Source organism: Schistocerca gregaria, chromosome 3 (genome assembly GCF_023897955.1).
Source record: "Schistocerca gregaria isolate iqSchGreg1 chromosome 3, iqSchGreg1.2, whole genome shotgun sequence".
Classification (NCBI taxonomy): domain Eukaryota; kingdom Metazoa; phylum Arthropoda; class Insecta; order Orthoptera; family Acrididae; genus Schistocerca; species Schistocerca gregaria.
The window spans coordinates 699,244,949-699,269,638 of record NC_064922.1 but is presented as its reverse complement, the minus strand read 5'-3'; the positions used below and the strand labels follow the sequence as shown (position 1 = coordinate 699,269,638).

The 24,690-nt window shown below is 38.8% G+C and overlaps 1 protein-coding gene across 18 annotated transcripts in view; it reads right to left on the bottom strand.

Moving 5' to 3' along the window:
• The window catches only part of LOC126354708 (MAP kinase-activating death domain protein), a 684,767-nt gene that overhangs the window by 151,830 nt on the left and 508,247 nt on the right, over positions 1–24,690 (bottom strand). For all 18 annotated transcript variants that reach the window (XM_050004532.1, XM_050004534.1, XM_050004547.1 and 15 more), the window contains 3 exons: positions 16,959–17,103; positions 16,695–16,824; positions 5,770–5,986 (listed from right to left, as the gene is read on the bottom strand). In XM_050004532.1, the coding sequence (XP_049860489.1) occupies positions 5,770–5,986; positions 16,695–16,824; positions 16,959–17,103 (492 nt within the window). The remainder of the gene's footprint in view (positions 1–5,769; positions 5,987–16,694; positions 16,825–16,958; positions 17,104–24,690) is intronic.

Genomic DNA, 24,690 nt, shown 5'->3' with positions numbered 1-24,690 from the left:
AGGCCAAAACTATTTTTATATTATAACATATTTGGTTCAAATTATGTATGATAAAATGAACATTGTGTAATAGGCATCAACCAAATAAGACAACAGTTGAGTTGTTAAGACACTGACTTTGTATTTGTGAAGGTGGAGTTTGTTCTGTTTGGCCATACTGATTTAGGTGTTCTGTGGTTTCCTCAAATCACTTCAGGCAAATGCTGGAATTGGTCATTCAGCAAGACCATGGCTGACCATCTGTCTTATCTTCAATAACAATATTATATATTCCGTCTGTATACATATTGGAGCTATTGTTTTCATTGTATTATGATGACGAATCATATATCATTGAGAGATGATTCCTGGGTGAATAAATACACTCCTGGAAATTGAAATAAGAACACTGTGAATTCATTGTCCCAAGAAGGGGAAACTTTATTGACACATACCTGGGGTCAGATACATCACATGATCACACTGACAGAACCACAGGCACATAGACACAGGCAACAGAGCATGCACAATGTCGGCACTACTACAGTGTATATCCACCTTTCGCAGCAATGCAGGCTGCTATTCTCCCATGGAGACGATCATAGAGATGCTGGATGTAGTCCTGTGGAACGGCGCGTACCATGCCATTTCCATCTGGCGCCTCAGTTGGACCAGCGTTTGTGCTAGACGTGCAGACCGCGTGACTCAACACTTCATCCAGTCCGAAACATGCTCAATGGGGGACAGATCCGGAGATCTTGCTGGCCAGGGTAGTTGACTTACACCTTCTAAAGCACGTTGGGTGGCACGGGATACATGCGGACGTGCATTTTCCTGTTGGAACAGCAAGTTCCCTTGTCGGTCTAGGAATGGTAGAACGATGGGTTCGATGATGGTTTGGATGTACCCTGCACTATTCAGTGTCCCCTCGACGATCACCAGAGGTGTACGGCCAGTGTAGATCGCTCCCCACACCATGATGCCGGGTGTTGGCCCTGTGTGCCTCGGTCGTATGCAGTCCTGATTGTGGCGCTCACCTGCACGGCGCCAAACACGCATACGACCATCATTGGCATCAAGGCAGAAGCGACTCTCATCGCTGAAGACGACACGTCTCCATTCGTCCTTCCATTCACGCCTGTTGCGACACCACTGGAGGCGGGCTGCACGATGTTGGGGCGTGAGCGGAAGACGGCCTAACGGTGTGCGGGACCGTAGCCCAGCTTCATGGAGACAGTTGCGAATGGTCCTCACCGATACCCCAGGAGCAACAGTGTCCCTAATTTGCTGGGAAGTGGCGGTGCGGTCCCCTACGGCACTGCGTAGGATCCTACGGTCTTGGCGTGCATCCGTGCGCCGCTGCGGTCCGGTCCCAGGTCGACGGGCACGTGCACCTTCCGCCGACCACTGGCGGCGGTGCACAAATGCTGGGCAGCTAGCACCATTCGACGGCCAACACCGCGGTTCCTGGTGTGTCCGCTGTGCCGTGCGTGTGATCATTGCTTGTACAGCCCTCTCACAGTGTCCGGAGCAAGTATGGTGGGTCTGACACACTGGTGTCAATGTGTTCTTTTTTCCATTTCCAGGAGTGTTAATAAGCCCAGTGCCTCATCATGCAAATGGTGAGGGAAGAGGAGAGTGGAGTAGTAACAATCTCATTAAAAAAATCAGGCTTCACCTGGCCTTGGTGACAAAATCCTGTGAGGGTCCTTGCTGGTGTGACAACAAAGACCTCAATGATAGTGAATGTGAAGAGAATGGATCCAGATACAGCAGAACTACCAGACAAGGCATCTCACTGAACAGAACCCACTTTTGCATCTGACCTGGATAAAGTGGCAATGGTTAGTGTCTGTTGACCATAGATGTGGTCAGAAGTTAAACTTCTGGAACTAAGCCTTCCAAGCCCACTGAGTTTTCTTATGATCTTGTCCATGCAATTCCAAGCCCAACAATGGAGTATTTTTTTAATTTATCAAGGGGCAACAAGTCCTCCACAAGCAGTGGCACAACTATTGGATTCTAGTGTGACTAGTGAGACACTATATCACCAAGTCAGAGGAAATCAGAGTGCTCTGGCTAACCCAAGTTCAAAATCAAAAATCTTCTTTAGAACAATCAAAAATAACTCACTCTCAAACACAGGAAAGCTCTAAAAATTAAGACAAACACTTAAAGAAACAAAAAATTAAAATTTTAGCCATATAAGACACAAGATTGCCAGATGTGAATACCATGGATTTTGGGAATTACAGACTGTTCAAAAGTAATACAAATGAAAGAATCCTTAAAAATACACCCCATCTGGGCATTGCATTGAAAGTTCCAGAAGACCTTCTCAGCTCCGTAATCAAAGTAAAACCTATGAACAACAGACTAATGACAATTTCCTTAAAATGTGCAAATAAAATGTGCGAAGTACACAATGCACATATGCTGATCAACCACGACAATCAAACAAACCTATAAAAATAAATAAGTCATGGGAGGTGGTGAAAAATCTACAAAACACACAGCTAGGGATTGATGTCAACCCATTTTAAGAAAAATCTTCACAAAAAACCATGGAATCACCCAACAAGAATGTAGGTGAATTCCAAACTGATCATACTGAAATATCTTACCTTTATCACAAGGAGACATTAAATGCTTGTTATGACTTCCTAGTGCACTGTGTGGTTCTTTAGTGGATACAGGAGTGAGGAACAGATGCCATTCATGAACAGAGACTTCAGATATTAATTTATTCCACATCTAATATCAAACAGTAAAAATAATACATAACTCTGTTGCTGTTGTTGCAGTGTCAGTCACTAACAGTAGCTCTGAATGCAGAAACATATACAGACACAAATGAGCCATAAATCTCTCACTCTTCAATACAGTGTCTATTCAGAAGATGTTGAGTCCTGGCCACTACAAAAATTTGTAAATGTTATTCAACTGGCAAATACAGAAAATGAACTTAGTTCATGGATATGCTAACTTAAGTGTAAGGGGCATTCAAAATGAAACGAGCTGGAGGCATAATTACAGAAACCAGTATCTGTATGTTAGAAGTATTGACCCTTGCTGTTGAGACACTTGTCCCATTGTGACACAAGGTGGCAGACAGCTGTCTCATAAAATTTCTGGGGCTGCAATGTTAACCAGTTCTGCACGTACAGCTGGACATCATCGTCCGAGGTGAATTGTTTGCCCCTCAGAGCCTTTTTAAGGGGACCAAAAACAGAGTAATCACAGGGAGAGAGGTCCAGACTGTATGGAGGGTGGCCAAGAACCTCCCCTTTGAATTTCTGCAGGTGTGCTGAAACTGTGTTGGCCATATGAGGCTTTACATTGTTGTGGAGCAGAATGACCCCACAGGTGAGATTGCCTGGTCGTTTTGATTTGATCACTTGGCGAAGGCTGGTCAAGGTTTGTGAGTAAAGCTGGGCATTCACTGTTTTCCTGTGCTGCAGGAAGTGAATAAGAAGTGGGCCATTTTTAGTCCCCTTACAAAGGCTCTGAGGGGCAAACAATTCACCTTGGACGATGACATACAGCAGTACGAGTGGACCTGGTTAACATTGCAGTCCCAGAAATTTTATGAGACAGCCATTTACTGCCTTGTGTCACAGTGGGACAAGTGACTCAACAGCCAGGGACATTACTTCTAACATACAGGTAATGGTTTCTGTAATTATGCCTCCAGCTTATTTCTTTTTGAACACCCCTTATAGACCCGCCATTGCAACTCGGAGATGGATGCTTACATCTCATTGGCAGTGGCATAATTGTTCATGCCAGTCCCCTCATGCTGCAGTGACAGCTGCAGGAAATCTGGCAGTGTAACAGGCAGCATACATATTTGAAAGTGTGGCCAACTGGATAACAGGCAATACCGCAATGCTCAAGTACACAAAGGAGCAAATCTTGACACAGACCACAACCTAACCCACGTGAAGCTAAATTTAAAGCCCAAAAATTCAAGCAAAAGGATGTCATTAATTTTTAAATTTGATGCCAGAAATTCCATCGCTGCTATTAGAAAATGAATTTGACAAAACGCAAACACAAAATTGGGAACAGCTCAAACACAAGGTTATCAAAATGGTCTGAAACCAAATTCCCTTACAAAGACATAAAAAACATCCATGGTTAAATGAAGAATATGAACAGGCACTAAAATCTTGACACAAGGCATTCAAAATATGGAATAGTAACAAATAAGAAAATGTGCATTAGTTATGTGATCTATCTAGTGTTTCTCAGTTCAAATATTTAGGTGAAACCATTGAGGAAACTAACCTGGAAAAGACTGGTTACGAAATTTGTTATCAGGCTTACATGAGACAACTACAGAAAAAATGTATCTCAAAATATATGAAACTGAGACATTATTATACAGCCATCAAAACAGAACATCTCCATGGGACTGAAGCATCCATTGTAAACAGAAAGTGACACTGAAGAATTCCAAAAGAGAAAACAAAAAACAATCAGGAAAACTTTAGTTCTAAATTATACTGAAGAAGGAACATACACACTAAGGATAAATACAGATACTGAAAATTAAATCAATGTGTATTTTAATATGAAAATATGCAGCATAAAATTGTATGGACAGGCCATGGAATTCTATGAAACTTGCAGTAAGACAAAAATCAAAACAATAAGGAATAACACAATGTGATATACATGACAGGTAAATATTCTGACAGGAAACTTCCAGTTGGCCTGGCACAAAACAATTTGGTCTGGTGAAGTGGAAATAGCCCATTCTGAGAGACTGAAAGTAATATGGGCACAAAGAAAAGCTAAAACATGATGCTGAAAATGCCTCATGTGGTCCAGCAGGAGCCAAATGTGAATAACAATAATAATGCAAGAAACAAATAAAACTTCCTGCTGTGAACCAGGTGTTGGACTGTTTAATTAACAACCGAACCATGTCTGCTGAGACTGAGTTTTGTCCATTAATTAGTCTGCTTGTGTCATCAGTAATAAGAACAAGGTACCAGAGGAATCCTTGTGAAACTCCATTTGTTACGGTCTTTCATTCTGAAGTTAGTTTCACACCTGTGCAATTATGTGTTATTGTGGCTCCTGTTTTCTGTTACAAAGGTAACACTTTATCCACTCAATCTGGATATTACTAATGTCATTACATTTTGTGGTCCACACATTTCAAGTCTTTGGCAAGGTCATGGTTGCAGAATGTAAAAACAGGATAACTCTCTTGTTTAGCTCTTCAAGAAATGTATTTATAAAGTCCAGTAAGCATTCGCACTAGAGAATCCTTTGTGAAAGCCAAAATAGAGGCAGTTAATACATCCTACACAAAAAAATGTGTCAGCATTCCATCATGGGCCATTTTCTCCAAAAACCTTTGTATGAAACTGGAAACAGTAAAATGGTTATCTGCAGCTTATAGAGGGTGTTACTACAGCTTAATTAATTCTGGAAACTATATTCCTAAATTACTGTTAGCACTTATGAATGGTAGTGTTAACTTTTCCCCTGAAGGAATATGTGTTAACCTGCCTTTACCCTGGTAAAATGGTGTGTCTATAAGAGCATTAACTCAAACATAATCTGATACCATTTTGTCAGAAGAGCAAACATTACAAATTGCAATCTGAAGTTATGGGGATAGAATCTTGTTTCCTGGATTGGACAGCACTTCCCAGAAGGATTAACACGTGTAAATTCAAGGTTTCTAGTGGAAGAACACCCGAATATTCAAAAAAATTTAATGATATGATCTACTACATTTTATTGAGGCGTATATTTGTATACTGTACTTACCAGGTTGTTTATTTGGTCCAGTAACTGGTTAACTTCTTGACTGTAGACTAACCCAATATGGCTCTTTCCGAGGAGTCTGCGCACTTTACGCTTTATATCTAATTTATTGACATTCATCATGACCATGATTGCTACCAGGTTATACAACATTGTGGAAAGAAGTCGATCTTCATCATGTTCCAACCTTTTCCTTTCTGTGTCACTGAGAGAATTATACCTGAAATATAATACAGAAGACATATCACTGACAAAGGCACAGCATGACATTTCACCCTTTGGTAGCGGTAGAGTCATCGAAGTGTGCCAGGATGTCTTCCCTCAGTGCTGTAGACATATTTACTCAGGATCTGAGTTGATTCCTCAGTGCAGTAGACATATTTGGAGGGACTGTTTTTCAGTTAACTGGAAGAATATCATTTCTGATACTATTTCCCAATAACTGGTTCAGATCACTCATGAGGACGAGATTCAGAGAGTTGTTTCAAAACCCGCACTCACACTGACACTGTTAACAGTGATGAATTTTCTACATAAATTTGGAGCAAGCACTGTCAGCTGTGTACATCAGCAGGTATAAGTAATGTTTGTATGCGAGATGTAGTTGATTGTACATCACAATTCCATGATTCTGAATGTAATAGCAAAATGGTGGAGTTACGATACAACTGTGAAATAATTTTCCATTGGGAGTGGGATTAGGGGGGGGGGGGGGGGGGGGGGGAACGGCGGCAGCATGTGAGAGGATATATGAAGTACATAAAGCATAAAAGATGAAGCTAACCACCTTTATTTATATGTTACTGCAGCAAGTAGTTTAAATTCAGAGCATTCTCAACAGTTGAGATGGAAATATACAGGCTTCGAAGGATTTCATTGCTGAAAATTAGAAATTGTTGGCCAGGAGATGCATGCTCAAACACACAAGTTTTGAATAAAATTATGTTCCAGGATTGCATGTGCTGTTATTGAGAATGTTTCACATCTGTGACAACTTTCATCTGTATCAAAATCTTTGTACTGATGAAAATCTGTAAGGTTTACTACGTTATCCAGATGGACTAGGTTTGGAAAAGGAATATTAGGCTTTAACATCCCATTGATGATGGGGTCATGAGATCTTTACTTTATGTTGGGGAACCATCCTAGTGTTTGCCTTATACAGTTTGAGGAAACCACTGAAAACCTCAATTGGAATGATTGGATTGGAAATTGAACCATTATCCACCCAAATTGGAAGCCAATGTCTTAACACTGTGCCATTACGCTCAATGAGAAGGTTTGAAGTGACATTATTTACATTGATGCAAGCAACTGACAACTCTCTCATGCAACTGATTTTAGTTGAATACAGTAAAACCTTCTTTTTACACTTTTCAGTGGACTGACCCAAAAAAGTGTAAACTGCAGGAAAGCATAAAATTACAGGAAAGCATAGCAAACACAACAAGTTATAAATTTTTTGCCTATTGTTCTCTGTTTATGAATGCCACTAACTTTAATGTTTTGCCCAGTATTATTTACAAGTTTTATGCACCATAATTTTATAATGATTATCAATACCTTTTAAATTTGGTTTCATGACAGACTTTTGTTTCCATGTTTTATTTACACCACTGGACATTATTGGAACAAAGAAGGAAACATGCATTTGTGTATGTTAGCAATCAGCCACTGCCTTTGTGATTATGTGTCGAGCCACTGCCTTTGCAGTTATGTGTAAAGGCAGTGGCAGAGTGCTGACACATGCAAACACATGCATGGGTTTCCCTCTTCATTCTGCTAATGTCCGATGGTGTAAATAAACCATGGAAGCAAAAGCCTTTTTTGAAACCACACGAAAAAGACATTCATATTCTAATGTGAGACTTATTGTTGATAATCATTATAAAATCATGGCAAATAAAACTTGTGACATAATACTGATTAAAACACTTAAGGTGGTAGTCTTCATAAATGGGGACAATAAGTGTGAAATCTATGGCTTGTTGCTGACAAGGTCACTCGGTTCAAGGAGGTCCTGGATGAGAGAAATGGTGGAAATTTTCAGCATGTTACAGAGCATCTTGAGGAGGAATGTTTACATCTGACATCAGATCGTACTAACCTAAGACTGCAAACCTAGTTCAGATTAGGGCATCTCACACAGAAGTAACAGCAGTTCATGAAAGCCCATTATAGAGACAGCCATCTTCAAAAGCATAGTTCATTTGTATAAATGACTGTGAAATTACATTAAAGCTGTTGTAATACAGTGCAATGAGCAGAAGGGAGGTTTCTGCTACAGTCACTGTCATCAGATCATGATTATTATTGGCCATGTACAACCAGCTGACTTGCCCCCATTCATTCCCATCATACAACACAGCAAGCATCTACAATATTGCAGCAAGAAACACACAAGTATGTCATTGGCCCCTGTGTAGACTTTTACTGTCTCATGAAGAGATGAATACAGTTGTTGAGTATTTGTCCAATTTTAAAGTCAGTTCAATTACAACTACAAACAGATTCAGGCAAGCAGCAGTACATGGTATAGACTCTCATCGTTAGCAACAGAATGAAATTTGCTGCTCGCTCGCTGCTCCCCTCCCCACAATCATTGTAGTTCCCAGTCAAGCTGGTGTCAGTGATTCCTTTCATAGTGCTGAGCTTGAGCAACTGTGGAAATTCACACAGAAATATCTTCTAGTATACAGGTTATATGTAACAACACCACAGAACACATTTGTAAAATATCACAATTACGATTCAGTCCCATTTCCTAAACTTTGCTCATCTCACAATCAAGTGATGTCTGTTGGTCCTGTCTCTGTGACAGGTCTTGTCGCTGTAATTTATTCTGAAGATAACTATAACATTCAGTTTAATATGATGTGCTTCCTTTGTTACACATTTCATTCTGGGTAACTTTCCTTCTGTTTCAAGTGAATGTCACTGTCATGTTCTAACAATTTTCCCAGTGCTCTAACACATGAACAGTGACCTAATTTCTCATGTGCAATCCACTTAGTAAATCATTACAGTCTCTTGTAATGAAATAAAATATTAGTTCCAGTTCTGAATCAATTACTATTTTTGAATGACAACATTTCCGTTTTTGAATGTTGCCTTTATCTTAACAGCAGAGCTTCAATGTTTGTATGTGGTGTCCATTCATTTATAAGAATGGCTATTGCAAATATATTCAAGTAAACAAAAGTTTGTGAGATGATAGAACTGAATGCTATTTCCTCCTGTGTTCCACAAAATTGTCAAATTTTAATCTGGGCAGTACATTGTCGTTGTGACTAGTTCATAGTTTTTCACATATCTCTTGCACTAGCACCATGTGAGTCAATGTCACTTAGTTGTTCAAGCAATGTTGATACTGTATCAAGAACTCTGGCGTATCCAGAAGTATCAAGCCTCTTGGAATGTGAGTATCATTTATTGAGTCCTGCCCTTCTGAATTCTTCAAAATAAATCTGCACATGAACTCAATAACCAACAATTCATCTCTAAATGTACAATAACTCCTATAAATGTAAGACTACTCCTATATACATTAATAAACAATGTAAAAACCTTGACCTCAGCAGCAGTAGTTTAATCTGTAAATATCAGTCAACCCTGTATGTATCAAATGACGAATATGGGAAAAAATCTCATTTTATAATCTAGTAAATATGGTACATAACATATATGCAACCACCTGAGGCTTGCTCTCATACTAGGTGTAGTTTATTTGATTGCAGTTGGTAACCCTTATATTCACTTGATTAATTTGAGGTATACAAATTCGCGTACTGCTGCAGGGCCTCTATGTGTTATTATAATGTGTGGATTGTTATTGTTTTGTGGTGCCAAAAACTAAATTAAAGAGCTCTTTAGTGATGGATACACAGAAATATGGTCTTTCATAAAAAGAGGCAACTCAGATAAGTAAGCATTCTGAAAAACTCTGTTACCATTATTTTTCAATTAAGCGGAGTGCAAAATCTGACATAAATCATGACATAAGACCCAAAAATATTAAAGAAGCACGCCAACTCAATGAGAGACATCCAGTTCAAAACTCTTAACTTATTTTTTTCAGTCACACACAGGAGATGAAATGCTCACTGCTACTGCTAAACTAACAACAGCATATAGAACTGTAAACATCACCATTCATTTAAGTCACTTAATTGCAAAATGAAACTGTGTTCTGTTATGTATGCTGATTCTGCAATTTCTAAAAAGCAAAATGTTGGAAGAACAAAAGCCACAGTACTAAACAAACATATTCTTGTTCTTTATTCTGTATCCATTTGCATTTTGGATTTGATAAAGCTCCACTGTACAGACTTGCAACTGATAGTGAAATGAAATTATTTCCTATAGTAGTTCAGTATTGTGATTCAGGCGAAGGGATGAAAACTACACTAATTAAGCTGGATACTGTATAAAATGAAACATCAGAGACTATATCCAGCTTATGCACTTCAGCACTCCCAACTGCAACATCAGTCTCAGAGGGTTTAACCGTACAGATGAAAACAACATATTCAGTTGCCAAAAAAGTAAACTTATGGAAGAGTGACTGTCCAGCATACATTTTATATAACACTTTTTCAGCTGCTGCAGACGTTTCTGTGACTAGGTGACAAGCCGGCATTGCCCAGTTATGTATTATTCTAGTCATCTATCCGTCCATCTCCTCCCCCCCCCCCCCTCTCCTCACTGTTCATCACCTCCATCCTCTCTTTTGTCACCTTGTCCCCCCCCCCCCCACTCTCTGTTCATATCCTCCTGCTCCTCTCTTCATGTTTCTCCTTCTACCCCTCCCTCTGTCACTTGCTCTTCCCTCCCCAATCTGTACATCCACTCCCACTGTTCCTGTCCATCTCCTCCCCTCCCATCTCTCTGCCTGTCTTCTCCTTTCTCTGTCCATTTCCTCCTCCCCTTCTCCCTGTCCATCTTCTCCTCCTTCCTCTGTCTGTCAATCTCTTTCATCCTCCTGTCTCTGCCCATCTCCTCCTCATTTCCTCTGTGTTCATCTCCTTCTCCCCTCTCTGTCCATGTCCTCCTCCTCCTCTCCTATCTGTGTTCATCTCCTTGTTCTCCCTCTTAGTCCATCCATCTCATCCTCCCCCCTTCTTTCTCCACATTATCACCACCACCACAACAGGATCCTTATGATTCTTATCAAGAAAGTATTTCTTTCCAGATCATATTGAATATGTGAACCAAATTTTGTTCAAATCATTCTAAGAATTTAGGATGAGCTTTTGACCCATGGTTTTGAACATGTATATGTCAAATATGTTTCACACATATTTGTAGACATCTCTATCAAATTTTGTCCGCAGTTTCATTTTCGTGGAGTTCGAAGTTTATGACATCTTGTCTCTTGAACAATGGGTTGTACAGTGACACGATTTTGCAATGACATCCACTGGTGTATGTTGCTACTGTCTGCAAAAAGTGTTGTGAATGAAGGTAGTAGCAAAGTAGTAAAAAATTCAAATACCAAGTACAATGTGACAGTTTTTCAAGTATCTCAGAGTTTATGATGTCATTGTGAACTGTGTGTCACACAATGAAATAATGTTGCTGGTACATTCAGCTGTATATGTAAACACTGTCAGCAAAATGTGTAATGAATATAGTAAGTAGTAAAGAAGTAATGAAGTAAAACATAATGCTTCATGTGGTAGTTTTGCTGCATGTACAGTACAGTGAATACATATTAATTGATAAACTTCTTTCCTTTCATCACTTTGTCAGCAAGAAAAAGTTCCATAAAGGTTTGAAATTTCTTGTAAAGCTTCCTGCAAGCCACTAAGTGCTCTTATTCTCAAATACTGGATAAATAAAGTACAGCTGTTCATGTATTGTGGACTACACTAGTTTTTCATACCCATCCCTTTTATAGGTAAGTGGTTCTTACACACACAGTGATTATTTGCAGACAGTAAGTGATAGGTTTAACAAGATGGTTGAAATTAGTCTATTGGTTTAGGAGGAGATGTGGAACACACTTATGTGGATACATTGATTTTTATAATATGTATAGGTATCTCACTACCATAACTGTGGTGAAACTTCCTAACTATTTTTCCATCTAAACAATCAGAACATCAGAATGTGTTGGCTTTTGTGGATTTGTGCATACTTGCTACAGATAATGTTTGTCACATTCTAAAACTAAATGGTTGTCTTTCATTCCTGCAGTCAAGAGAAACTTACAACTGTCTTCTTCTTGGAAGAAAAAACGTCAAAGACCTTAGCAGAATTTTTCTTTGCCCCTTCAAGTGAAGCTTACTTTTGGTTTACTCACCATCGGTTGAGATTTTTAGTAAACAAATAAAGGAAATTGAGAGTAGTAGCATATCTGTGACTGAAGTGAAGGTCATTACTCAGAATACAATAATTTCATTACAAGAGAAATAAAACTGTTGTCATTAGGTATGAAAAACCAAAGAAATGTTAAAAATACAGATCGTTGCTCTGAAATAACCATTAAAAATTTCACAGTGACCTAAAAGAGTTTTTATGAAACTGCCATCACTTATTTTGCAGAATGGTCTCTTCAACTGTCAGGTTTTGACATTTTTGATTGGATGTCTTTGACTAAATTAGTGGAATGGGAAGGCATAGAAAGGACATTGGTTTATTTAAAAGGAAAGACAGTAGATATTTATGAGTCAGGAATGTTCTGATCAGTATGTACATTGGAGAATTCTCTGGCTTCACTTTCAGAGCATAAAGTCAGTAGTATTACCTGCCCAGGACAAATGGTTGGAATTTTTCAGAAATACAGAGTTCAACCTTCAGAACTCTGAATTGCAAAAGACACACCAATATATGTTTTCAGTTGTAGCACATAATTCGAATGCTGAGAATTTTTCACTAACAGGAGCTGAGTGCACTAAGGAATGAAATTGTTTGGACGTATCAATAAATGAGTGTGTCTTAAGGTGTAATTTCAAATGAGATGTGCAGAGATTTATAATCATGCATGTAAAGAAACTGATCTTCTAAAAGCTGTCAAATCATCTGAGAAGTATGACTGGTCCATCAAATAATCTGTGTAAACATTGTGCACACAAGTAACTTTTATTATACTTTGTGATTTTCAAATATATTTATACCAAAAAAATTTGTACAAGTATAATTCTCCATAGTAACACATAGGTTAATTTTTCCAGGCATTTGAAGTTCCTCCTCATACTAATCTTGTGACTGGATTTCTGTGGATTTTGTCCCAATTTTAGTACAAACATTTATGGCAACTGTAGTCTGACTTGAAAGAATGATGAAATGTAAAACAAGAAATGAAGGTAAGCTTATTTGAGAATACAAAATAAAATTTCCAAAGTAGCAGGAGAACATCTTAAAACAATACAATTAGTAGTTTACAACAGAATATTCAAGCAGAAGATGGAACAAGGAAAAAAGGTTAAAGTTGACATGAATAAACCAGCATGGGCAATTTTAAAGAGATTACTATTTATGGTAGTTTCCCTGATTGCTAACAGAAGTAGGTGTACAGAGCATAAGATGCAACCAGCTCCTAGCACACAAACTGCCAGGTGGAGAGGAGCAATTTGCAGGTGAATGAGCACTGCATTCCTAATACAGTGCTAGTATTACTTGTGTACTTTGGGCTTCATAATAAATATCTACAAATGCAGAAGTGACAGAAACTTTACTGTGCACTGTAACTCTTTTTCTCTGAGGGGTCATAGTACCCATGAGGAATCAGAAATTGCTTCTTTACTGTAGCTGAAGGTTACAAACTGATAGCCCAACACAACATTCTCTATCTAATGACTACTACAATGCATAAACAATATTAACCTGGCAAAAGTGATAATGCTGGCAATTTCCAAACACCTGAAGTCTTTTAAGTTCTGTTGAGTTCTACCAATTCAGAACTAGAATGATCAAGAATCAAGACAAGTATGAAATATGGTACAAATGAACATAGAAATTAAATACAGATGGTAAACAAGGTTTCTTATGGGAAGAGAGAAGATTTTAAAAAGGTCCAAACGTATGAAGAATAACTTGGTGATGAGAAGCTGAAAGAAGAAAAATGTACATAGCAAGCCAATAGAACTTCCAAGTGAAGCACAGATAAAACCTTTCTACAAGGAGGGCAGTGGTAGTGATTCACAAAACTACCATCCAATATCTTTGACACTGATTTGCTATAGAATCTTAGAACGTATTCTAAGTTGAAGCATAATTATGTATCTTGAATAGGATAACCTCTTCCATGCAGCCAGCATGGATTCGAAAAACATTGGCCATGAAACACTACTCACAATGTTCTCACATTATATACTGAAAGTTTTGGATCAAGGCAGTCAGGCAGATGCAGTATCCTTGATTTCTGAAAAGCATTTGACTCAATACCACACCTATGCTTATTGTCAAAAGTTTCATCATATGGGGTATTAAGTGAAATTTGTGATTAAATTGGGGACTTTTTTGTAGGGACAACACAGCATGTTATCTTGGATGGAGAGTCACAGCCAGATGTTGAAGTAACTTCAGGTGAGCCCATGGGAAGTATGTTGGGACCCTTGCTGTTCATGTTGTAAATTAATTACCTTGCAGACAATATTAATCGTAACCACAGGCCTCTCTAAGATGATGCAGTTATCTGTAATGGAATCCTATCTGAAAGAAGCTGCATAAATATTCAGTCAGACCTTGATAATATTTCAAAGAGGTGGAGAAATTGGCAACTCACTCTAAATGTTCCAAAATTTAAAATTGTGCACTTGATAAAATGAAAAAATGTATTATCCTCTGACTATAATATCAATGATTCACTGCTGGAATCAGCCTACTCATACAAACAGCTGTGTGTAACACTGTGTAGGGGTGGAAATGGAAATGCCGTGTGGCTAGGACCTCCCATTGGGTAGACCTTTTGCCTAGTGCAAGTTTTTTAAGTGGACACGACATTGCCGACTTGTGTATCGATGGGGATGAAATGATGTGATAAGGACAACACACCACCCAGTCCCTGAGCAGAGTGGAGAAAATCTCTCACCCAGCCGGGAATCAAACTTGGGCCGTTAGGTATGACATTCCGTCATACTCAACTACCAGGGGCGGCCACAGTGTAAGGATAATGAAATGGAATGATCACATACATTCAGTTGTGGGTAAAGCTGATGGTAGTCTTCAGTTTGTTGGTAGAATACTGTGGAAATGCAACCAGTCTACAAAGGGGATTGCTTACAAATCACTCTTGCAACCAGTTCTAGAATATTTCTCAAGTGTGTGAGACCTGTATCAAATAGGACTAAAAGAGGAAATTGAACGTATACAGAGAAGGGCAGCACAAATGGTCACAGGTTTGTTTGATCCATGGGAGAGTGTCACAGAGATACTGAAGGAACTGAACTGGAAGGCTCTTGAAGATAGACGTAAACTATCTCGAGAAAGTCTATTGACAAAGTTTCTCAAACCAGCTTTCACCGATGACTCTAGGAATATACTAGAACCCCCTATGGATCGCTCACATAGGGACTGTGAGAACAAGATTAGAATAATTACAGCACACCCAAAGGTGTCCAAACAATCATTCTTCCCACATACCATAAGTGGCTGGAATGGGCAGATATGCTAATAACTAATACAATGGGACATACTCTCTGCCATGCATTTCATGGTAGTTTGCAGAGTACAGGGGGAACGCTTCCTCCCCGTCCAACAACAATATTCCTACCCTCAGACCACACAGAAGCATTCCTCTTGTCACCCAATATTATCCTGGCCTCGAATACATCAATAAATTACTCCACCAGGGATTTGAATTTCTCAAGTCAACCCCTGAAATGAGATCATCCCTTGACAAAATCCTCCCCACACCACCCAGAGTTGCCTTTCGTCGTCCCCCTAACCTCCGTAACATCCTTGTTAAACCCTACAATATTCCCAGACTACCTTCTCTACCCAGCGGTTCCTACCCCTGTAACCGACCCCGCTGCAAAACCTGCCCCTTGCATCCCCCCACAACCACCTACTCCAGCCCCGCTACTGGTAAAACATACACAATTCAAGGCAGGGCCACATGTGAAACTACACATGTCATTTATCAGCTGACATGCCTGCACTGCACAGCCTTTTACATTGGTATGACAACAACTAAACTGGCTGAGCGCATGAACGGACACAGACGAACTGTCCGCCTAGGAGATGCCCAATACCCAGTAGCGGAGCATGCCCTCCAGCATAATTCTAGGGACCTAGGAACCTGCTACACCGTATGTGCCATTTGGCTTCTCCCACCCAACACCAGTCCCTCTGAACTGCAGAGATGGGAACTTGCACTCCAGCACATCCTTTCATCCCGCCATCCCCCTGGACTGAACCTACATTAAACAACCTCACTCCCATTTACTTTTCAGTCTTCTCCTCTTTCCCTTTCCTCTTTAGCCATTCATGCATCTTTTCATCCTACATCTTTATACTATACACCTCTTTACTTCTGTATGCATCCTCTTTGGTTTGAAGCTGGCACAGTACCTACAGTAGAATATCTTTGGCTTCCCTCTGACAACCATGCCTCCATCCTTGCTACTTTCCCTGTTTTCCTTTCCCTGTTGCTTCATAACCTGGGTTGTGAGTAACTAAATCTACTTTCCCTTCTTCCCTTTCTCTCCCCTCTCTCCTCCCTGATGAAGGAACATTTATTCCGAAAGCTAGGAACTTAAATTTTCGGTTGTTTTTTGTGTTTCTATCGGCTGTACTGAGCTGAGGTAAGTACTGGCCAGCCCCTCTATCTCTTTGTTAGAAATTCTGCATACGCTAAGAATTTCTGATATGTTGAGGATAAATGATCCTGTTCGTCTTGATCCATCAATCAAATGAGTCATTAAACTCAGTGGCTCACTTGCTACTCATAGAGTATTAACATCATCATGAGAATACCGAATTACCTTTCCATCATCTCTCCTGGTCCTTGATCCATTCCAACCATATCTCTTTCTTGTGAAACTGCATCAAGGAAGGCATCCTCCCAAAACTGCATCTGGTCCCACAGGCTGGAGCGTTCCTTGCCAATAAGTCCTGTGATACAAAAATACGACTAGGTTTTAACTACAGGTATTACTATGGTGAAAACTGTTGCGAGTAGATAAAATAATTATGTCATAAATTGATGGCTCGTATATATTAATAATAATAGAATATAATTTATGTACCTTCAAAGAGATATGTTCTTCCTGTATCAGGACTTGGCGTTGTTGAAGTGTTGATCATATTTCCACCATGATATCGAAATCCAGTGCTAAGAGATGATTTGCTCGACCAGACACTAGGTGTTCGTTGCTTTGCTTGGCGTGGAAACTAAATGCAAACAAACATTCAACTTTAGACAGTTTAAACTCAACAATGTATTTGTGTAATAAACACACAAAAATTAGGTGTGTGTGTGTGTGTGTGTGTGTGTGTGTGTGTGTGTGTGCGAGTTAGAGAGAGAGGGAGAGAGAGAGGGGAGAGAGAGAGAGAGAGAGAGAGAGAGAGAGAGAGAGAGAGAGAGAGAGAGAGAGAGAGAGAGAGAGAGGAAGGGAGGGTTGGAGGGTTAGACGTTTAATGCAGTGAAATGTACTGATTATCAATATGACTAACACATCAGTGGACATTTGTTGTTCCTGTGGAACAGCTCAGACACCAAATAATACCAATACTTACTGTGTTTTAAGGGGACCTGGCAATCAGGGCCTGTAGTTTTTACTAGTATTTTGAAATTTAATAACAAAAACTCAGCAGATGTTGGATTGAAACACTAACAAAATAATTAGTGTATTGTAAGCTCAATGTGAAAAAAATTTAAAAACATAGTGGAATGAATATTGACTTTTATCTTACGTACTGAATTAAATGTAATTTTTATTTCAGGTACACTGTACTTCCACACTATAATAAAAGTTCAAAACAAATATTAGTCTTTTACTCACTAAACTTGTTGAAACAGTAAACCAGAAATATTTACCAATCTGTTGTTTTGTGTATTTTAAAATAAAGGTTTTTTGGAAGTCATTTTTTTCCTAATAATTTAAGACATGCTCCATCTTAAAATATTTAATGCCTTGTTGAATAAGGTGGTTCACTGTGTAGGCAAGCACTATATTATTATTCATGCAAAATTTTGTTTTGCAGCTTTAAAACTGGATGAGATCATGATACCTAAGAATGCAAAAACATTGGTTACACAAAACTGAAACAAAAGATTTGCAAGTCATTTCACTCTGAATTATAACATGTCAAAACATTCCAGATCCATAATTTTGTGTATTCTGAGTGTCCTTATCATCTTTTGGTTTTCTTTCTTTTCTTTGGTATTCTGACCTGCTTTGTCATGCTTTCAGTAGACTTTTCAACTTCAGCGACACGTTTCCTGTCCACTAATAGCAGCCCACTTAAAATGCTCCCCTTTTTTTAATGCCTAATCTGCTCATGATTTTTAATCTGTTTGTTACTCCATCATTAAAACATTATGGTGTCCATCACACCAATATGAAAAGCTGACATCACAACAAAAGTTTTTGGCAAGCATTCCAAAATTATACTACTGAAGCTTTTAGTCATATTCTGTAATTTACCATGTAAACATTTTTGCACAAGTTGAGAAGCTGAAAAATCTCTATACATTTGCTTTAGTTGCACCATAACAGTTTCCTGCATGGGGTATGCATGTGTAAGTGTTTGTTCATTTGCTTCACACCTATTACACTTGCACCATACAATGATTCCTTTTGGGCAGAGGCTATGGTCTGTATGCACACTGGTATTCTGTGAAACATAGTTGGCCAAATTACTTTTCTCATCTCACTGACATTTTTGCTGTTTCTCATGATGGCTAGATCATAATAGTCTGTGAGGTTTTCTATTTCTGATTTGGTGATCCTGCTTTGTCCACCAATTGCTGTACCATCAGAGATATGTTTGCTGTCATATCCTTGCAGAGTTTCCTAAGTCTTGCTCTCATTCTCTTCAGCACATGTCATATATGTTGTAGCCCCATACAGTGAGTGTGCCTCCACAGTCAAGTTGCTATGGAAATAGCGGCACCAAAATTAAATAATGGGACGTTGTATGCAAGGTTTTCTGTTTGAAAGTAGTGTGACACCAAAGCATTCACACAACACATCTGCTTTAGAAAGTCATTTAAACATAAAAATGAAGGGGTACTATACCTAAAATATGTGTTTTTAGAATCAGGAGAATCACATAATTTTATGAGACAGGTAAAAACTTACTTCCTTTCTTTTTTTTCCCTCTTTTTTTCCTCACAATGTCCAGGTCACTAATTACAACAGGGACCGCAGTCATATTAAACAGCTTGAGAGAAATTAGTTTTCTGCATTGCCTGTTTTTATATCTATTTTATTTTTATCTTCTACACTACAGTGTTTTGGCTGAATAGCTATTTTGAAACAGTTGCATACATATCAGCAAAATTAATTAGAATACAAAGTACAAAGCAACCATTGGTTATAGTAGCCAGAATAAAGAAAAGAATAACATGAAATGAAAAGTGCACATACAGTGTTTAGCAAATTAAGTGCATGTTTTCGGTTACAGTTATATAATTTTACGGACTATGTGTGGTTACCCTGATATACAATAAAGTAGACCTGAACACTTTTTAAGTACAGATAAAACTGGTAAGTACGCAATAGTTAAAAATTTCATGTAATAAAATGGTTCACCATATTAATGGGTTGAGAACTCTAGCCATGACATCCAATTCTGTACAAACAGCAGCACACAGCCAAACCATTTACCAGAGCAAGGAAGCACTGAACTGTGTGTAGCAACATCTTGTGCAAACAAGTCAAACACAAACCTGTGTGGTTCCATCTCCTCTATCCTGTTGTCTCCTCCCCATTCTTGTCTCCCACCCTATTTATTTGCAGCTCTCTGCTAATTCATCCACCCATCTTTCCCCACTCATCTCCTTTCTTGTTCCTTTTTTCCCCACTTCCATATCCCATAACCTCCAAATGCAGAGCCTGTTGGCAACCTAATCCCTTCACATTCCACTACACAGCATTTGTCTCTCTCCCCACTCATACACTACTATTCATTCTCCTTCTCTGCCCCCTCCAGATTGCTATCCAATCTGACAGTTGCGTTCCGGCCTGAAATACTGGAGTTGGCGGTCACATGTGCATGAAGTGTGCTTGCTTCTGTGTGTGAATGGCGTGTGTCTCTCTTTTACTAATGAAAGCTGTGATAAAAATATACAAATATATATAGCCACCTGCCTTTATTATTTATTTTCATTATTTTATTTACTCCTGTCTTTTCAGAGATTAGAGTCATTTTACTGCTATACTTAATTAGAGATAAGAGCAATGAATATGAGCATGTTTGTTGGTTCCTTACATAAAGATAAGATGCCCAAGTCATATAAAGATATAAGACCACACTCTTATCTTTTTACATAATTTTATATACTTTATCTTTGTAGTTCAATACTTTTATCAAGAGACCATTTCTTGACTGCTGCATTAAAGAATTGTTCATGAAGGTTAGCATGGATTTGATCTGTACTTATTATTACATATGATGTCGTACTAAAATGTCTTGAAAATACTCATGTATGTTACCATTTTATGTTGATGTTCCTAATGGCTCTATTTCTAATAAGGAAGATGGGAATCTGTACATGAGCTTACTTCGTTTTTATTATTGTAAACTCTGTGTAATAACTGTTAAAGAGATGCTACTATAGTAAAAATTCATATTTCAAAAGTAACAGTTATGAACCTCATACATGGAGTAAAGAGAAAGTCATGCTTTCTTGCATTACTAACACATGTATTAATGTCTTAGATAATGTAGATCATACATAGATTTTGCCTGTCAACAAGTTTATCTCTGATTTGTTTGTGATGAGGTGATGTTGCACAGTTCAGGGCACTCTCACACTAGCAAAGTTGGTAGAGCACTTGCCCACAAAAGGCAATGGTCCCAAGTTCGAGTCTGGGTCCGGCACACAGTTTCAATCTGCCAGCAAATTTGATAGAAATGCTGATCTCTCAGTTTATCCCTCTTCCACAGCAAAATACCGATGGCAGTCACCTGTATGCTATGAATGGGTCTTCCACCAGGACTTCTAGCCATGTCAACTTACATCCAAACTTCAATCTTCCATGCAAAATCATATGGAGCTTCAACGTCACTGATGCATTATATCTGATTGTTGGAGCAGACTTCTTATAATTTTACTGTCTCCTCCAAGATTTTTTCCTATTCAAAACCTGCTTGACTCTACAACACAGCTGCCTAGCCATGGACACTTGTCTTGTCAAGCCATGCCATGTCAACTATGCTGGCATGTAAGTGACTGCTGGTGATTCACCAAATGATGACCTGCTTTGCCATTTCTTTGAAGTGACCCATCCATTGTTTTCTCCAGCACAAGTAATACACTCAGTGACACATCTCACTGTCACCAGTCCATTCACAGTCTCATAGTCTGCTTCGAAACAAACCCAACATCAGAAAGCAAGAGTTCTCTTTCATGTTACCACAAGTGCTCTATTGCTCTTCAGAATGTAATTGGGATTTGCCACTTCATACTGTCTCTAACAAGAGCAGTGGATGGCAGCCTTGTGGTGACTATCATCAACTTAATGCCAAAACAATACCTGATCACAGCCCTGTCAACATACCAAACACCTAGCTATGCACATCATAGTGAGACACTTTTCTCCACAGCAGACCTTGCCCATGCTCTTTGTTATACACTCATCGCACCAGACAAAATATCGATATGAAATCTTTGAATTTGTGCAGATGCCAGTCAGACTATGAAATACCACTCAGACTTTCCAATGGATCATGAATGCAATAACTAGAGATTTAAGAGCTCTGTTACATCTATAATTGACCAGCTTGTAATGTTATCAAGTGAAGCAGACCATCTAGCATATGTCCAGCAACTGTACACTAGACTAAGAGAACATGGCTTAGTAAATAACCTATCAAAATGTGTCTTTGGAGTTACTGAAGTAAAATTTTTAGGGTACCTTATCAATGAACAAAGAATCCTGTCACATGAAGACATAGCTGAAGCTATTTCCTAATTTCCACAGCCCACTACAATATGTGAGTTATGCCATTTCTCGGCCTTGGAAAATTTATATGAACATTTTGTGTGCAATTATGTGTTGCTTGCAGTGTCTCTAAATGAAATTCAAAAAGATCCAGCTACACACAGAGGCATGTTATAGTGAACTGATGAAAGGAGAGCATCCCTCATGAAAGTGAAAGCTACTACTGCATAAGCTACATTATTAGTTTATATTCTGTCTGATGCACTTCTCATAGTTACAGTATACACATCAGAAACTGCCACTGGAGTTGTACTAGTGTGTAACAGTGTAGAACAGGACTGGCAACATCCTGCATTCTGCAACAAAAATGATCAACGAAACAAGCAAATTGGTCAACATATGACTGCCAGCTCTAGGTATTGTAAGTTCAATCAAAAAGTCTAGACACATGCTTGAAGGTAGACACTTACTCTTATCAGAGACCATACCCAATTTCCTGGTAACAGCTGCAGAGTCATTCAAAGAAAGTTTGTACTCAGCAGCACACAAATATCCTAATTATGCAGTATTAGTTTGATGCTACTTTAACCTACTGAGTACGGACTGGAATGTCTATGGATTTATTACAGGCAATACAGACAGATGTTCTTGTGTGGTAGTTCTGAATGCATTTACCAAAAACTGTATTGAGCAGCTAGTTTCACGACTCACACAAAATGGAAATGTTTTTCACCTTGTAGCAACAAACAGGCCTGACCTTAGTGATAGTGTCAATATAGAAACAGTGATTAGAGATCATGAAATCATCATAGCAACACTGGTTTCTAAAGTTAACAAAACCCATTGAGAAAGATAGGAGAGTAGGTAGAGCAATTGTTAGCATCCTACTCAGACAGTGAATGAACATAATTTAGTTCCAGCATGATGGACATTGAAGAATTAGGAACAAAGTTTAAACTAATTGCATATCTCACTCTGGAAAAGTATGTGCTGAGTAAAAGGATTAAGGGTGGAAAAGATCCACTGTTTTTTAATAATAAAATTCAGAAAATGCTGAGAAAGTGGAGATTGTTGCTCCCTCAGATCGAAAGAGGGCATGGAAATGTTGACTGGTGGAAGTTAGTAGAAATTTGTTCATTTATAAAAAGAATGATGTGCAAAGCATACAATAACTTCCACCATTACAACATAGCAAAGGATCTTGGTGTGAACCCCATAAAATTCTGGTCCTAAGTGAAATTACTAAGCTGGTGTCAGGGTCCTGTCCAGTCACTTGTCGACCAGTCTGGTGTGTGATAGAAGACAGTAAAACGAAAAGCTTAAAAAGTCATTCATACAGGTGACTGTATACACATATCAAAATTTGACCACTGCACATAATCCAATATAGAATGTGCGTCCCTGTCACTGAGAAGCAAGTGAGATAGTTGGAAACAAATAAGTCGCCATGACTGAACGGAATCCAAATTCCTTTTCATAGAGTCCCCTAAGGCATGGATCCCTTACTTAGCTTGCATTTATCACAAATCTCTTGCCCAGCACAAAGTCCCAAGCAGCTGAAAACAAACACAAGTAACTCCTGTATATGTAAGTTAAAATATAATTAATTTTCTTGAGACTGGAAAGCTTCTGTCCACAAATCAGCACAGATTTCGAAAGCATCAGTTGTGCAAAACTCAGCTTGCCTTTTTCTCAATTGATATTCCGCAAACTGTGGAAATCTACGTCTCTGGAAAATGCTTGACACAGTGCCCCATGGCAGTCTGTTAATGATAGTCTGAGGATACGGAGCAGGTTCCCAAATATGTGTGTGGCTCTCAAAGTCTTTTTAAGTACTAGAAGCAAGTATGTTTTCCTTTATGGCAAGTGTGCATCAGAGACAAGGGAGTGTCCCACAGAAGTGTGACGGGACCACTCTTGTTTTCTATATACGTAAATTGTCTGACAGATAGAATGAGCAGCAGTCCACAACTGCTTGCTAACGATGCTGTAGTAGTGACAAAGTATTATAGTAGAGTGACTGTAGAAGGATACAGGATGGCTCTGACAGAATTTCAATTAGGTGTGATGTATGGAAGCTTCCCCTAAATGTAGAAAAATGTAAGTTAATGCTGATGAGTTGGAAAAACAATCATGTAATGTTTAAATATAGTGTCAGTGGTGCACTGCGTGACAAGGCCACACCGATTAAATACATAGGTGCACTGTTGCAAAATGAAATGAAATGGGAAGGCCGAATAAGTTTGATGAGAGGGAAGAAGAATATTCGTCTTCAATTTATTGGGGGAGTTTTAGGAAAGTGTACTTCATCCACAAAGCAAACTGCATATAGAACACTTGTGTTACCCAATCTTGTGTGCTGTTTGAGTGGTTTGGATATCCACGAAGTCACATCAAAGAAAGAGATTGAAGCAATTCAGAAGTGTACTCTTAGATTAATTAGCAGTAGATCTGACCATCACGCAAGTGTTATGGAGATGCTTCATGAACTCAAATGGTAATAATTCAAGGGAAGATGACATTCTTTTCACGAAATGGTACTGATGAAATTTAGAGAACAGGTAACTGCAGTTGACTGCAGAACAACTCTACTGCCACCAATGTCCATTTTGCATAAGGACCAAGAAGACAAGATAAAAGAAATCAGGGCTCGCATGGAAACAAATAGACTGTCACTTTTCCCTTGCTCCATGGAAAGCAAATTACTAGTAGTGGTACATGCCATACATCATACAGTGGTTTGCAGTGTATGCATGTAGATGCAGGCATACACCACTTGTGTTCACCTTCCACCAGAAGCCAAACAAAGCTTCATTATGCAATTAATATGGATCTTCAGCATGCTGATGGTGAACATAGTGGATTG